General features: G+C 45.7%; 1 protein-coding gene across 7 annotated transcripts in view; it reads left to right on the top strand.

Annotated features, from left to right (window-relative positions):
* Positions 1-14,096, top strand: part of ANKS1A (ankyrin repeat and sterile alpha motif domain containing 1A) — a 177,568-nt gene that overhangs the window by 79,494 nt on the left and 83,978 nt on the right. For all 7 annotated transcript variants that reach the window (XM_027057944.2, XM_027057947.2, XM_053222918.1 and 4 more), the window contains 7 exons: positions 13-309; positions 1,106-1,181; positions 1,470-1,571; positions 1,673-1,774; positions 3,171-3,367; positions 7,371-7,463; positions 12,046-12,166. In XM_027057944.2, the coding sequence (XP_026913745.1) occupies positions 13-309; positions 1,106-1,181; positions 1,470-1,571; positions 1,673-1,774; positions 3,171-3,367; positions 7,371-7,463; positions 12,046-12,166 (988 nt within the window). The remainder of the gene's footprint in view (positions 1-12; positions 310-1,105; positions 1,182-1,469; positions 1,572-1,672; positions 1,775-3,170; positions 3,368-7,370; positions 7,464-12,045; positions 12,167-14,096) is intronic.

Here is a 14,096-nt window from a genome sequence, read left to right as displayed (position 1 = left end):
TTAACTCTTTAGAACAACGACAACGAGACGGCCCTGCATTGTGCAGCGCAGTACGGCCACACGGAGGTGGTGAAGGTCCTCTTAGAGGAGCTAACAGACCCCACCATGCGCAACAACAAATTTGAGACACCGCTGGACCTGGCGGCGCTGTACGGGAGACTGGAGGTGGTGAAGATGCTCCTGAACGCACACCCCAACCTCTTGAGCTGCAACACTAAGAAGCACACCCCCCTGCACTTGGCAGCAAGGAACGGCCACAAAGCCGTGGTCCAGGTCCTCCTGGACGCCGGCATGGATAGCAACTACCAGGTAGCGGGGCGGACATACCCCCGGGCCCAGGGGACCTAGTCATTTTGGAAAAGGCACAAGTACCATGCTGCTGGGCTGTGTTCTTATTTAGCACGTTTCACCCCACGTGTCAGATGCTTCCATTTGTTGACTCATTCTGATGTGACACTTCAGAGACAGACTCCTCAAGTGAGTCTGGTATCTTTTTTTTTTTTTTTTCTTTTCTTTTCTTTTCAGGGGTAATATCTCGTCATTATGCCCTGAAAAGAGTGCTTGTGGACTCTCTCTGAAAATCAGAAAAATTTCATTATCTTCCTGTACAGGTGTTCCCACTGCCAGCGCTTGCCTCCTGCAAAGTCCCATCAACTTGATCTTGCCAACGGGAGACTTAGCATTTCCCTGTGGTGTTAGCTTTCTCCATTCGGTTGAATGGCTGTTCCTTAGGCTTCACGTTGACCAAACCACGTGTGAAGTTAAGGTGGTTTTTTTGCCCCATGTACTTTTCTTCTCATTATCCCTTCCACCCGGGAAGGTGGACTTTTGAGGAGTTTCACCAGTAGGTGGCTCCAAGAGTCGCTGTGCAGTTATTTACGTGTGGCCTGATGGTGGCACTTCAGATACACTTTGCATATGGGCCACGATTGTGGTTTCGGAATCCAGACAAGAAAAGTGGGAAAGATAATGACAGAGAACTTTGTGTGGTTTATTTTATTTTCCCGTCCCTTCTTGTCCATGTCCCGTTTGTCGTGTGGAGCCACGCCAAACCTGGGTCACTGTTCTGACGACATGCTGCTCTGCGCTCTCGTTTGCTTTCCAGACGGAGAAGGGCAGTGCTTTGCATGAGGCTGCTTTGTTTGGCAAGACCGATGTGGTGCAAATCCTGCTGGCTGCAGGTGAGAGGTCGGCAGCGCTCTTGTTTACACAGCATGCCAGGGTTGGGGTCGTTTCTCCCTAGCCTCCCCAGAGGGGGATTTTTGCTGGCTGCACTCAAACCCAATGTATGTCTGTCTCCACTGATTGATTGCAAGTGTACGAAGTGTTCTTGGATAGCTGGATTAAATAGCTTTGGACGAAAAATGTTGATCATGCTACTCGGGGCATTGGGTGTCCTTGAATTTGACCTTCTTTGAGGCTGACTTGAAACTGCTCACTCCCCTGGTCCACCTGGTATGCCTTTCTAGGAATTGATGTCAACATAAAAGATAACCGTGGACTGACTGCCCTAGACACCGTCCGGGAACTGCCTTCTCAAAAGAGCCAGCAGATAGCAGCACTGATTGAAGGTATCAGTTCATCTGCCTGTTGGGGCGACCAGGGCACACACTGGCCAAACCACAGCATTTGTATTTGCTGCAGCTTTTTTTTTTTTTGTCTTCCCGTGTAGATCACATGACTGGAAAAAGAAGTGCAAAAGAGGCAGATAGAACCCCCACATCCCAGGGACCTGTCATCTCCAGTATGGACTCCATACCCCAGAAATCTCAGGGTAAGGTGGCTTTTCTCTGCCAGCGCAGGTGCTCTCGGCTTGAAGAGTTGAATGGGCTTTGGTAGAATGAAAGCATCTTCATTTAAGTAATAATTTCAGGGGGTTGGGAGCACTTAATAAGCTCGTATCCAAATGTCTTGTTTTCCAGCTAGTATATGAACTTTTACTGGACATAGCTTAGGCCTTTGACTTTGGACCTCTTCTTTCCTACTTTATTTGATTCTCCACTTTTACACTTGGCTCTGTGAGGTCTCTTCTGGGATGTGTTGTAGGTGGTTTGATCTCCAGGTGAATTCACAACTCACGGAAACCCTTTTCTAACAACACACTGTCATGCTTTGAGCATAGTTGGCCCACGTTAAATATTGAATGAGTATCAACTGGTTGGTAGATGTGGACGCGGCAGATTTTGGTAATATGTCACTTGGCCAACAAATGTGGTGTGGGCACTCCCTAGACAGTCCAGCCTCTCCGTTGTTAGCTACAATCCACCTCCTCAGATTTACTGAGCAGCCTTTTGGGTCCTACGTGTGATGAGTGAGAAGGACAAAGTACTGATTGACACCTTCCCTCAGATACAAGCACAGTAAAGAAAGCCAGGAGGCTGGAGGAATGGAACAAAGCCACACACTGAAAAGGGAAAGGGATTTTTCAGAGGAGAGCAGAGGTATAAGGTTAAAGGGTGCTCAGCCTGTCTCTACTGTGGAGTCCTTGCTACCCCCACCTCCACCACCACCCCCACTTGTTTTCTTGACCTCATAATCCACTAGTAATGGGCTTAGGAGTTCACTAAGCTCTTGGCCTTCAAGGATTTTACGATTACAATTTGACTATTTGCCAGAGACCCAGAGATCGCTGGTCCATAACAGTAGGTGATTTTTCAGAGTCACAAATTTAGATCCCAGGTACTCTGAGGTTTGTAGTTCTCTGGTGAGTGAGTTTAACCTTGCACAGTGCCTCCGTGTCAGAAAGGCTTCACGGTCCTCTATTTTGCTTGAGCACAGGGAGGTTTTTATTAAGAATTTAAAGGATTACTTAAGTTTCCAGTTACACTTTGCTACATTTTATGGTTTAAGTTTATTCTGTCACGGTATTGAGGTTCTGGGAATTTATAAAGGTCTTGAGAGGTGTCTCTCATAGATGTCAAGGATTTGCCGTGTTGAATTAGAGAAAAGTCTCTTGTAAGTGTCAGGGTATAAAGAGCAACTGAAACTCAAGGAGACCCTTTTCTAACACACACTGTCATGCTTTTCTCCTGTCCGTGGAGCAAAGTAGTTTTCTGCTTTTGGTTATTGTTTGTCAAGTTCAGGTTGATGAGGGGCTCCGGGTGGTTGTAGTGGTTGGAAATCTGAGATTGTGCCCTCATCCATTGACTCTTGCTCTCTAACCTGTTCAGGTGATGTGGAGAAAGCAGTGACCGAACTGATCATTGATTTTGACACAAACGCTGAAGAGGAGGGTCCCTACGAGGCGCTCTACAATGCTGTCTCCTGCCATTCGTTGGACAGCATGGCCAGTGGGCGATCGTCTGACCGGGACTCCATGAGCAAGGAGGCTGAGGCAGCAGGAGTGAAAGCTGCTGGAGTGAGGCCTGTATGTGGCCCGGGGCCCCCGCAACGAGACGGGCGCTGTGTTGTCGGCCTCCTGTGCTTCGGTGGGGCGTGGGGAGAGGGAGTGTGCCCCTAGTGCCGGCTCCCTTGGCAGAGGCCTGCATCCTGCTCCCCTGTTCTCCTCGGGCTCGGCCACATCTTCCTCTTGCTTAGTGTGGTTAACTATACAGATCGCCTTGAGGTAGAATTTTGGTTTTCAATGTAACATGTTTGCATCATTCTATTAGTTTTTGGCCTTAGAGCACATTTTGGCCTTAGAAGCATTTTATTTCTGCGTAGCCTACTGCTGCTTCTGTCCCCGGCGTCTTTGCTCTATATTGTTACTTTTCTCTCTGGAGAGCAGTTCCACAGTGAAAGAGCTCACTGAAGTAAGCTGTTGCCTGCCCTGAGTGCATTCCCACCGTCCATTTGCCATCGACACGTTATCCATTTGGACCTGGACAGATTCTGCACTCAGCAGGGTTGTAGCAAGGCTTAATCAGATATCACATATGTTAGTATGTGACATTCCTATTTGTCCCAGCCTTTTCTTCTCAAGGTCCACCTTGCCATCTTACTGCTTCTTTCTCTGGTACTTCTGCTTCCACTCTTGTACATTGTTCTCAAGACTTTTTATTCTGGGGCACCTGGGTGGCTCAGTTGGTTGAGTGTCCACCTCGTGATTTTGGCTCAAGTCATGATCCCAGGGTCTTGGGATTGAACCCCATGTCGGGCTCCATGCTGAGTGTGGAGCCTGCTTGAGAATCTTATTCTCTCTCTCTCCCCACCCCACCCCACCCTGGCCACCCTCCCCCTGCTTGCTCGCTCGCTCTCTCTCTCTCTCTCTCTCTCTGTCTCTTAAAAAAAAAATTTTTTTTTTTAATTTTTTTTTCAACGTTTATTTATTTTTTTTGGGACAGAAAGAGACAGAGCATGAACGGGGGAGGGGCAGAGAGAGAGGGAGACACAGAATCGGAAACAGGCTCCAGGCTCTGAGCCATCAGCCAGAGCCTGACGCGGGGCTCGAACTCACGGACCGCGAGATCGTGACCTGGTTGAAGTCGGACGCTTAACCGACTGCGCCACCCAGGCGCCCCCCAAAAAATTTTTTTTTTATTACCTTTTTCTCCGTCACAGTTTTCCTCTGAGCCCAAGCCTCAATCAGCAGTCCCATGGGAACTTCCTTCCTACATGGCCAGGCACAATAATTTGAGGTTTTGAGCACCGCACTTTTACTAAACTGGCCATTGCTCTAATAGAATCCCAGTGATTCCCAGCTTGGGGCATATTTCCAGGTGTATATCATTTCTTCCTGTTGGAGAGGCTGACTTTTCCCTTTTGGTGTAAATTTGCCTTATGACCATTTTGATGAGCCTTTGGCTCCTAGGTGATCTTTGGGTTTTTCAGATGTTCCCTGGGAATGGGCCTGATGCTTCTAAGTGTTCTTTTTCATTAGGCTCCTAGAGTGGTCCTAGAATAGTCCCAGCATTTCTGCTTGGATTTTGGAAAAGCCCACCAGTCTTGTGGTAGCCCACCAGAGTAGTAGGTATTATCAAGGGCTAATTCAACTCCTTGTGAATGGTGGGAGCACACACATATGCCAAGCACCTCTGGCAGGGTGGTTCTGTAGACAGAGCTGGTTGGTCTCACTTTCGCCTTAGGTACAAGGAATTAAGCAAATCCACCTGTGGAGGAAGGCATTGCTTTGTGGCACTTACAGATGATGCCCATTAGAGGGAGCTAGAGGCTTTACAAGAAGAACACAGGGTTAGGGAAGAAAGCTTTGAATAACCAAGTTCCTGCGGGCTTAGCCATGATTTATAGTCTCTTTGTTCCATCCCACTCTAGGAATGTATCCATCGATGGTCTTGCTAAGTAGAAACTGATGCCTCTTGGAGTGCATGCTTTGCCATTTTTCCTTGAGTATGTGGTGACTGTGCCACTACCTTCCTGGCCCTTGGTAATTAACTGTGGCCAAGGGACTGTTCTGCATCTTACACATGCAGTGGATGGTGTGTAAATCAGCTCTGTACTTACAGGTCCCTGGGCCAAAGTTTTCACGTTAGAAAAAAGAGGCTGCTGCCTCTCTTTTCTTCCAGTGTCCCTGGTGACCACTTCTTGTGCAAGAGGTGTTCGTATCGTCCTTTCTAGGCTCCTCTAGTCTTGAGAAGGGCTCTAGGATGGGTCCTTTTGGTCGTTGTTGTGTATCATTTTGTTTTTCCACGGGCATTTTTGTCCCAAGGTTGGATAATTGGTGTAGATTACAGGCCTGCTCCTTTTGCTGTTCCCCTCCCTACAAGGTGGCACGTGGAAGGGACCAAGGTTGTTTCTGCACTTCTGGAGTAAAGACGGGTGGAGAAAGCAGGACTCAGTGGGAAATCTCATCTAAAAGCTTTGTTTGGCTTGAAAATACGAACCTGTTTTGAAGTTGTTGCCGTTGGGCATCCATCTGGTTCCAGGGACTGTAGGAATGACTGATTTATGAAGGTAGAATACCAAGTGCTGAAGCACATTTTAACGGAGAGAGATCATGGATGCCAAATGCTAACTGACCCTGGCGGCTCCTGAGACGTGGGAGACATCGTGCAGACTTCTCTGAGACTCTCCTGTAATTCAGCATGTGCCTCCACTCTGACTTTTAAAAAATACTGCTGTTCTAGCAACACAGTGAACTAACGTACAAGCCAGGGAATGAGCCTGCAAGCCAGTTCCCATTTCAGGTTCCCACTCCTTTCCCTGTAGGAATGTTGGTTATGAAACATGATTAGGACTTTGCACTATAAACAATGCTGACAGTAACTGCAGGTACAATGGCGAACCTCTCTTCAGCTTTCTGTCACCAAAGACTGTATGTGTTTCTGAAATTGTCTACCCTCGACCTAACTGATCCCTGCTTCAGGGTGTTTCTTGCTCTAGGGTAGGGATTGGCAAAGTACGGCCCACACATAGCTGCCCATTTTTGTGAATAAAGGTTTATTGGAACACAGCCACATTCTGTTACATGTTTTCTATGGCTACTTTTGTACTGCGATGGCAGGGTTGACTGGAAAGCCTAAAATATTTACCGTCAGGCCCTTTAAGAAGGAGCTTGCCAATCCTTGCTCTAGGACAGGTAACTGACAAATATTCCTTTTTTAAATGGGCTGAGATGAAATCGGGTTTTCAGGGGTGCCAGGGTGGCTCAGTCAGTCAAAGTGTCCGACTCTTGATTTCAGCTCAGGTTATCATCTCTAGTTGTGAGATAGAGCCCTGTGTCAGGCTCCATGCCGGGCCTCTCCCTCTCCCTCTCTGTCTCCCTCGCCCTCTGCATCTCTCCTGTGTGTACACACGCCCCCCCCCCTCCCCCAGCTCTTTCTCTTTCTCTCTCTCAAAGTAAAAAAAAATTTTTTTAAAGAAATAAAGTTTCCATATACTAATGATACATAATAGTAATCATTGAAGGAGGTGACCAAGGATAAGAGACCAGTTCAGAGCTTTGGGGAATAAACCAAAGATTGGGGGCAGCATTAAAGTTTGAGCAGGAATTGGTGTTTTTGTCCTTGATTCCTTTCCTCATTACTTCCTTGGTAGCTTTGGTTTGTTAGAACTCATTGACAAGGTGATTCTCTGGATTTACTATTTCCTCTTTTTGACATAGACTGACAGCTGACTGGTTTTCCTAGGCTAGAGTTTTATTAGTATTATGAAGGACATTTTCTGGCTAGGCAGTTGTGTGGTTTCAGTGCTGATATTTCTCACTGTGGTCTAGAATATGAAAAAAGTGTATAATCTCTGCTACAGACATCAAAAAGTAAGGAGTGTGCTGACTGAATTTTGTGCTGGGGGTGGGTGTGTGTGCACGTGCAAATACTAAGCTATCTGTTTAAATACTGATCCTTAAGTTTAGTCTCTCGGGGGAGTTCTTTACATTATTCTTTTTCATTTCCAAGGGCTAAGGTAAGAATAAATCAACAAGTTAGGTACTTGAAAAAAGAGATCATGAAATACTTACTTTTTCTCTTCTGCAGAGGGAACGTCCACCGCCTCCAGCAAAGCCACCACCTGATGAAGAGGAGGAAGACCGTATAGATAAGAAGTATTTTCCATTGACAGCTTCTGAGGTAGAGGGTTGAGGGTTTATTGCCATCACTGAAGCACGAGGTTTCGGAAGGTCCATCAGTGTGTGCTTAAAGAAGACTCTGCTTTCTCATTCTCTTAGCGCCTCTTTGGATTAGTACATTTGTATTGTGCACATCAGTAATCTGGAACAAGATCTTTCAAACTCACTTAAGTAGTAAGCAAAGAATTTTAATGGAGCTGTCTGGCAGACGGGCCAGTTACCCATCTGCCTTGCACATTGAAAGTAAACCACGCACAGTTCTCCTGGCTCCAGTATCTACACGGTTTGCCTTTCTGCTTTCGTACCTGTGTCATCTTTTGATCCAAAACGTAGACTTTGCCCCTAATCACTGTCTGTAGACTGCGTCATATTAGCAAGCTTTGGTGACTCTGCCCCAAAAGTCGTCTTTCTGTTTTCACATTTTCCTTCTTCATTTCACATGAAGAATCCACCAGGACAAACATGGGAAATGTCATAAAGGCTCAATTAGAAGAGAAGTAAGATTCATGGAGGTGGGAGGAATCAAAGAAAGAAGGTTATTTGAGAAGACTAGTCCACCTTTTTAAAAAAGAAATCTTATCGTGAGGCAAATAGTTGTACCTTCTCATGGGGTTAGTTATATGAAGAAAATCGTATTTTCCATGATCTTTCATTTTCAGAATGTCCCTTTAATACATGCCACCATTCAGAGACCATGTTTATTCAGCACTGATTCAAAGTATTATGTAATTTTGTTATTTTATAGCTTGTTCAATACCCTGTTGTTCTTTCATTTAAAAATCAGGTAATATAAACTAGTCAGTCAAGTCTCATTACTTCATCGCTAGAAGTCAGAGTTAACTTTTTTATTGTACTGCCACAGACCATCCTGTGAGACAGGTTTTTTTATCTAATACGAGCACATGGAAGCAGAAGGATGGCTTTAGTTTCACAAAATGTATAAATACAAGGAAGCACTTTTAAGAATGTAAAAGTCAGTGTTGGAAATAGGGGAAGATTTTTATGCTAGGTATAAATTCTGTCCTTGTTTTTTTCTATCCCTTAATTACAAAATGCTTATTATCATGTTTCAAGTAAGAGGTCTCTAGAATTACAGCCTCTAGGGTAATAATACATTGCTAGAAGATAGAAATGCGTGGAACAAATCCCTGCATGTTTTTATATAGAGATTTGCTTCGTTACTCTCCTTTTATAAGGGAAAACCTGGTAATATGGAGCATATTCAGTTGGGGCTAGGTCTCTATGAATGCCTTATGCCACCTCTTTAACAAGGACTTGGATTAAAATTCCTAATACCCAAGGATAAGAGCAAGGCTCTTAAAGAAATATTAGATAACAAGGACTTTCTATTCTCCCAGGGCTTTTTAGAGCGTATAATTTGTCAATAACGGTGTCAAGAGATAGGGGGAGAAACCTCCATTTCTCTCCTGGGTGGGAGACTCTGAGATACTTCTAGGACTTGCTTCTGAATAGTCTGGAATTCTGGGTTAGTTGGACCACAGCAGTCAGAAGTTAGAAGACCATGAGAACCCTGGCTTTGCTTACTTAGTGATTTTAAGTACCTAAATACAGAGGTGATGTGATATGGGCCATTATCCTTGCGACGATCAAGGCAGATTCTGTTTGTCGTGTGAATGAATAGATGTTCTCCAAAAGTGGACTCTAATCTTCACTATCTTTATTTCTTATACCGCCAAAACTTTACTACCCTACACCTCATATCCTAGGAGGCGCTGGCTCATCATAGTTTAGACTTCTGTTTGGCAGGCAATCTGCTTCAGTGTTTGTGTCCTGTTCCTGAGGCTCGTCACTGTGAGATGACCCATAGAAACCTTGGAGGGAAGCTGAGTGTAGCTGGCTCCAGAAGAGCTTATCAGATTAACTACCAGGTCATGAAACTGGCTTCCAGACATTAAACACATACACATGCACGTGCACACACACGTTGAGATGTTTTTGCCCCACCAAATGGGCTGCCAGCTACATCAGACTGACCATGATCTTCTCTATGTTCAGATGTGTGAAACCTTCATGGGAACGTGGGAAGTTGCAGCTGCTGTGGTATCCCTTCCCAGAAAACTGCCCACACCCCGGCCGGTCATTCAGTTGGTCACAGTTAGGTGCTGACTGGTAGTAGCTTCTCTCTGCAGCAAAAATGTTGCTTTCCATGTAACAGAGAATGCAGCTCTTTGGCTTTGGTTTATTGCCAGCCCTAGAAGAAAGGGGAGAAAAGATTAAGGAATAATTGAGTAAAAAGCAGAATCTTTTCTGTTGAAAATCAGTTACTGCCGTATTCACTGTGACAATCCACTTCTTGAGTGGGAGTTAGGAAGGCTCCAAGAAAAGCAGTCTATTGCTTTATTATGAGATTTTAATCCCACAGCTGGCAGGAGCCAGGACTAAGAGGAAGAGATCCCTGTAGAAGTTGTCTGGATGTGAACAGGGGACTCTCACAAGATATCTGAAGGAAGGAAAGAGTTCCAAATTGGATGGAAAGTCATCCTTCTGAGGAAAAATGAGACCATCTTGGTCCAGAACCAGGGGAAGTGAATTTTATGGTCCTGCCTCTGCTGGTTGCTCTCTGTGTAACTTTGGGCAAGTCCCTAGACCTCTCTGGAAACTGGGTTTGGGCATCTGCAGAATGAAAGAGCTGAAGCTGGGTGCTCTCTAGCTGTGACTGTAATGGTTTGTAATGGTTTGTAATGGTTTGTAATGACCAGCTAGAGCTGGTCCCTCCCAGCTCTAGCACTTGCTGGGTTTTTGCTTCTAGTTGTCATGCCCGGGAGCAGGCACAGAGTGAACGTGGGTCCAGTGGGCCTGATTTGCCACATGGAAGTCATCAGCTGTCCTGCTTGAGAAGAAAGGATAGTATGGGCTGGGCATCCAAGCTGTCAACTACCTTTCAGAGAAGCATGCCTGCGGCTATATGAGTGCTCTCGCTGTGTCCAGAACACTTACAGACTCAGCTTTCCGGGGCTCCAGCTCAGGGATAGCTGTGGGTGTGTAAACCTGAAGAACCCAAATTCCTGTCTGTAAAGCCTGTGGTATTAAGTTGACACTGTATGAACTGCTTAATGGTCCCTCTTTGTTCCCTTGTGTTCCCACGAAGAGGCAAAAGGAATTAAGCAATACAGGCAAATGGCTCGTTGTAATGAAATAGCTTTTAGCTTCCAGGTGGCTTTCAGTAAGTGGAGGTTCCTGCTGTGCCTAGCAGAATTTCGGAAAGAGACTATCATTCTGCCTTTCGAGTGGCAGCCTTGTTAACAAGCAGGAGCCGCAGTCTCTTATTTAGTCTGAGGCTCCTGGAATCATTGATGTCTCATTAGGCCGTAACACAGTGAGCTACATCTCCAAGAAGCAAAACCGTGATAAATCACAAACCTGGTTCATTTCCAGTGAGCTGTGGGACATGCCTGAAGGAGAGGCTTCTGCATGTGCCAAAGAGTCACATTCGTAGGGTACCGTTGTTTGTTAGGCAGACGTGGGAATCCCTCTGAACCCCTCTGTTCTTAATATATCACTTCTAGCCAACCTGCTCAAGGGGACATTTTGTGCTTTGCCTTGCTCTCACAATAGCTGATACGTGATTATTCTTAATTTGCCTACGAAACACATTGGATTCTTACGACAGATGAGGCAGAATTGTCCTCTAAATCGGGGATCTCCATTCCCTCTCTCAGTGTGACTGTAGCACTGATGATGGTGTTTCTGGCTCAATGTGAGGAGGAAGTGTGGCTCCTTGGGTGCCATGACCAGCTGTGGCCACAAGGCCCTCAGCTGCCTAGACACGCCTGGCAGGTGTAGGAGCCAGCGCTGGGCCAATTCTCTTAGCAGAGACGCTTGGCTGCCTGGGTCAGGGATTTCCCCATAGACAGAGCTGCTTTTTCTGCACTGAAATTCATACTGCCTAGCCACTTGACTCTTTTCAGAACAGAGATGGGTGGAATTAGTTTAAACTTGTATTACCATAAATGCAGTAGGAAGCCGGCTTTTGAGAGAAACTTCCCCATAACCCCCAGGACCTGCAGAGAAAGGCTCACAAAAATAGAGAAGGACCAATAGAGCACTTTGTTTCTAGTTTCTAGTAAGGGTCAGTCATTCAGGGTCAGTCAGAAGTCATTTGATTCCCTCCTGAGAAGGTGGGAAGGATTCCAGCCTTGGGGTAGTATGTGTGCATATTAAGAAAGAATCGTGGAGGAAGGAGGCTTTTGTGATGCACCATAGCTAAAAACGGCTTGGAAGCTACTATCCACCCCAAAGAGACCATGCAGAATACTGTTATGATGGGAGAAGCAAGAGAAGGAAGGATCTTGGATTTTATTAATGGCTTTTTGAAGGATATAATGAGGTAAGGAAAGGGGAGTGTTTTAATCAAAGGCCATTGAGATTTGAGGTGCAGGTGCATATCCAGAAAAGCAGTTGTGGTTTCACGTGACACTGAGTTATTTACTTCTCTTCCCACCCCCCCTCCCCCCTTCTTCCTCTCTGGTGAAAAAGGAGCCAGGGATCTTGAATTTGTTCAACATAATCTGCCTTGGTATTAGCCACCCACATGAGAAGTTCTGTGGTGTCTTCTCTCTTAGGTCTTGGCCATGAGACCCTGGATTCAGGGAAGTGCAGCCAGGGAAGAGGACGAGCATCCTTATGAGCTCTTGTTAACAGCAGAAACAAAGAAGCTGGTATCCGTGGATGGAAGACCAAAAGGTACACCCCCACCCCACCCCGCTCCCATCAGAGACAACCTTGAAAGGGTTTTTTAAAGTTTGTGATCCTGAGTGGAAGGAGAGGATGATGTTCCTTGGGAGGAGGGAGCTGGGTGTCATAGCAGTTGGGGGTGGTGGGTGTTGATTATGAGCTTTCATTGTCAATGCCCTGTGTTAGGTAGAGTTGGCTCACCACCCTTCAGCACGCGAAGCAAGGAGGTGGTTAGGTCAGACCAGGTAAGAACCGTGGAAGGAGAAATGGCCCGCAGAGTAATGGAGCTTGATTTGGGGTATCCAGTCATAAACCCTCAAGTTAAGGCTGTGGAAAAACAAGCCCAACAAGTCAGTCCCTTTGGGGGCAGGCTGACGGCACAGGCTCTGCTTTGAGTCCTGACCTCACAGTGAGACGCTCCTGGGGAGGGGCCCGTGATTGGCTGCCACCTGGTAACTAGAGTGCTCTGTCGCCTTGGCCTACTTTCATTGCCTCTGCAAAATTCCGTCTCCTCCGTGAGGGAGTGAGTGCCGCAGGACGGACAGCCAGGCAGACGATGTAAACGCGGTCACGACAGGGGTGAGCGCACTGCTGGAGAGTGTGTGACAGCCTTGTTCTAAGGAAGAATAAGAAGGGGCAGTGCCATTCCCCCTGCAGTTGGAAGGGACTTCTGTGGCCTCTCCCAGCTCTTTATAGCTCTCAGGTACTAGGTCCTTCGTGGGGTATTATTTGTGCCTCCTTTCAATGCTAAGACAGTCACGCTTCCGGTAAGGATGGGGGTTGCGATGGTTTGTTTGGAACTGCCCTCTGCTGGGCCTGTCAGAGGGTAGGGGGTGGCAAAGAGGACATGTGCGTATGTGTATGACGTGGTAGACCTTGTTTTTAATGGTCCTGTTTAAGAGGTTTCTCTTCCAGCATGCAGAAACTTTGTGGTCATTTTTATAGTGGTTGTTTTGTTTTGTTTTTTTATGGTTTCCATTTGGAGCTTTAAAAAAAAAAGTTATAATTTAAATACAATAAACTGCCCCTTTTGTGTACAGTTCCGTGAAGTCTGACAAATACAGTTATATAACTGCCACCACATTCAAGATAGAGAATGGCTTTATCACACCAGAAACTCCCTTGTGTCCCTTTATAGCCAGTCCCACACCCCTCCCTTACCCCCGGCAACCACTACTTTTATGTCTGTTCCAAGAATTTTGCCTTTTCCAGAATGTCCTATAAATGGGAAGCCTGCAGTATGTACCCTTTGAGTCAGGCCCCTTTCACTTAGCGTAATTTCACTTGAGATTCATCCGTGTTGTTGTGTGTACCAGTAACTTGTTACTTTTCATTCCCAAGTAGTATTCCATTGTATGGATGCACCACAGTTTATGCATTCTCTAGTTGAGAGGCATTTAGGTCATTTATAGTCCTTGGAGATTACAAATCAAACTACTATAAACATTTGCATACAAGTTTTTGTATGAATGTCGGTTTCATTTCTCTTGGGAAAACACTAGAAATGGAATTGCTGGGTCCTAGTTGAATTATGTGCTGCACTTGGTAAGAAACTGCCACACCGTGTTCCAGAGTGCTTATTCCGTTTTGGTTTTCCATTGGAGTTACAGTTGCTATGTCTCCTCCCAGCACTTAATATTGTCAGGTTTTCAGAATTATAGTCCTTCTAATAGGGTGCCTAGTGATATTTCATTATGGATCTAATTTGCATTCCCCTAATGACTCGTGAAGTGAACACCTATTAATGTGATTATTTGCCATCCATATGGCTAATGAAGTGTCTGTTCAACTCTTGCTCATTAAAAAAAGGGGGGGGGTTGTTTGTGTTCTTATGGAGTGGTGAGAGTTCTTTGTATGTTTTGCATACTATTTATCAGATATATGATTTTTTCCTAGTCTGTGGTTTCTCTCTTTATTCCCTTAACAGTGTCTTTTGAAG

This window comes from Acinonyx jubatus, chromosome B2 (genome assembly GCF_027475565.1).
Source record: "Acinonyx jubatus isolate Ajub_Pintada_27869175 chromosome B2, VMU_Ajub_asm_v1.0, whole genome shotgun sequence".
NCBI lineage: Eukaryota > Metazoa > Chordata > Mammalia > Carnivora > Felidae > Acinonyx > Acinonyx jubatus.
Note: the sequence above shows the minus strand (reverse complement) of the source record. Positions and strands in the feature narration are given on the sequence as shown.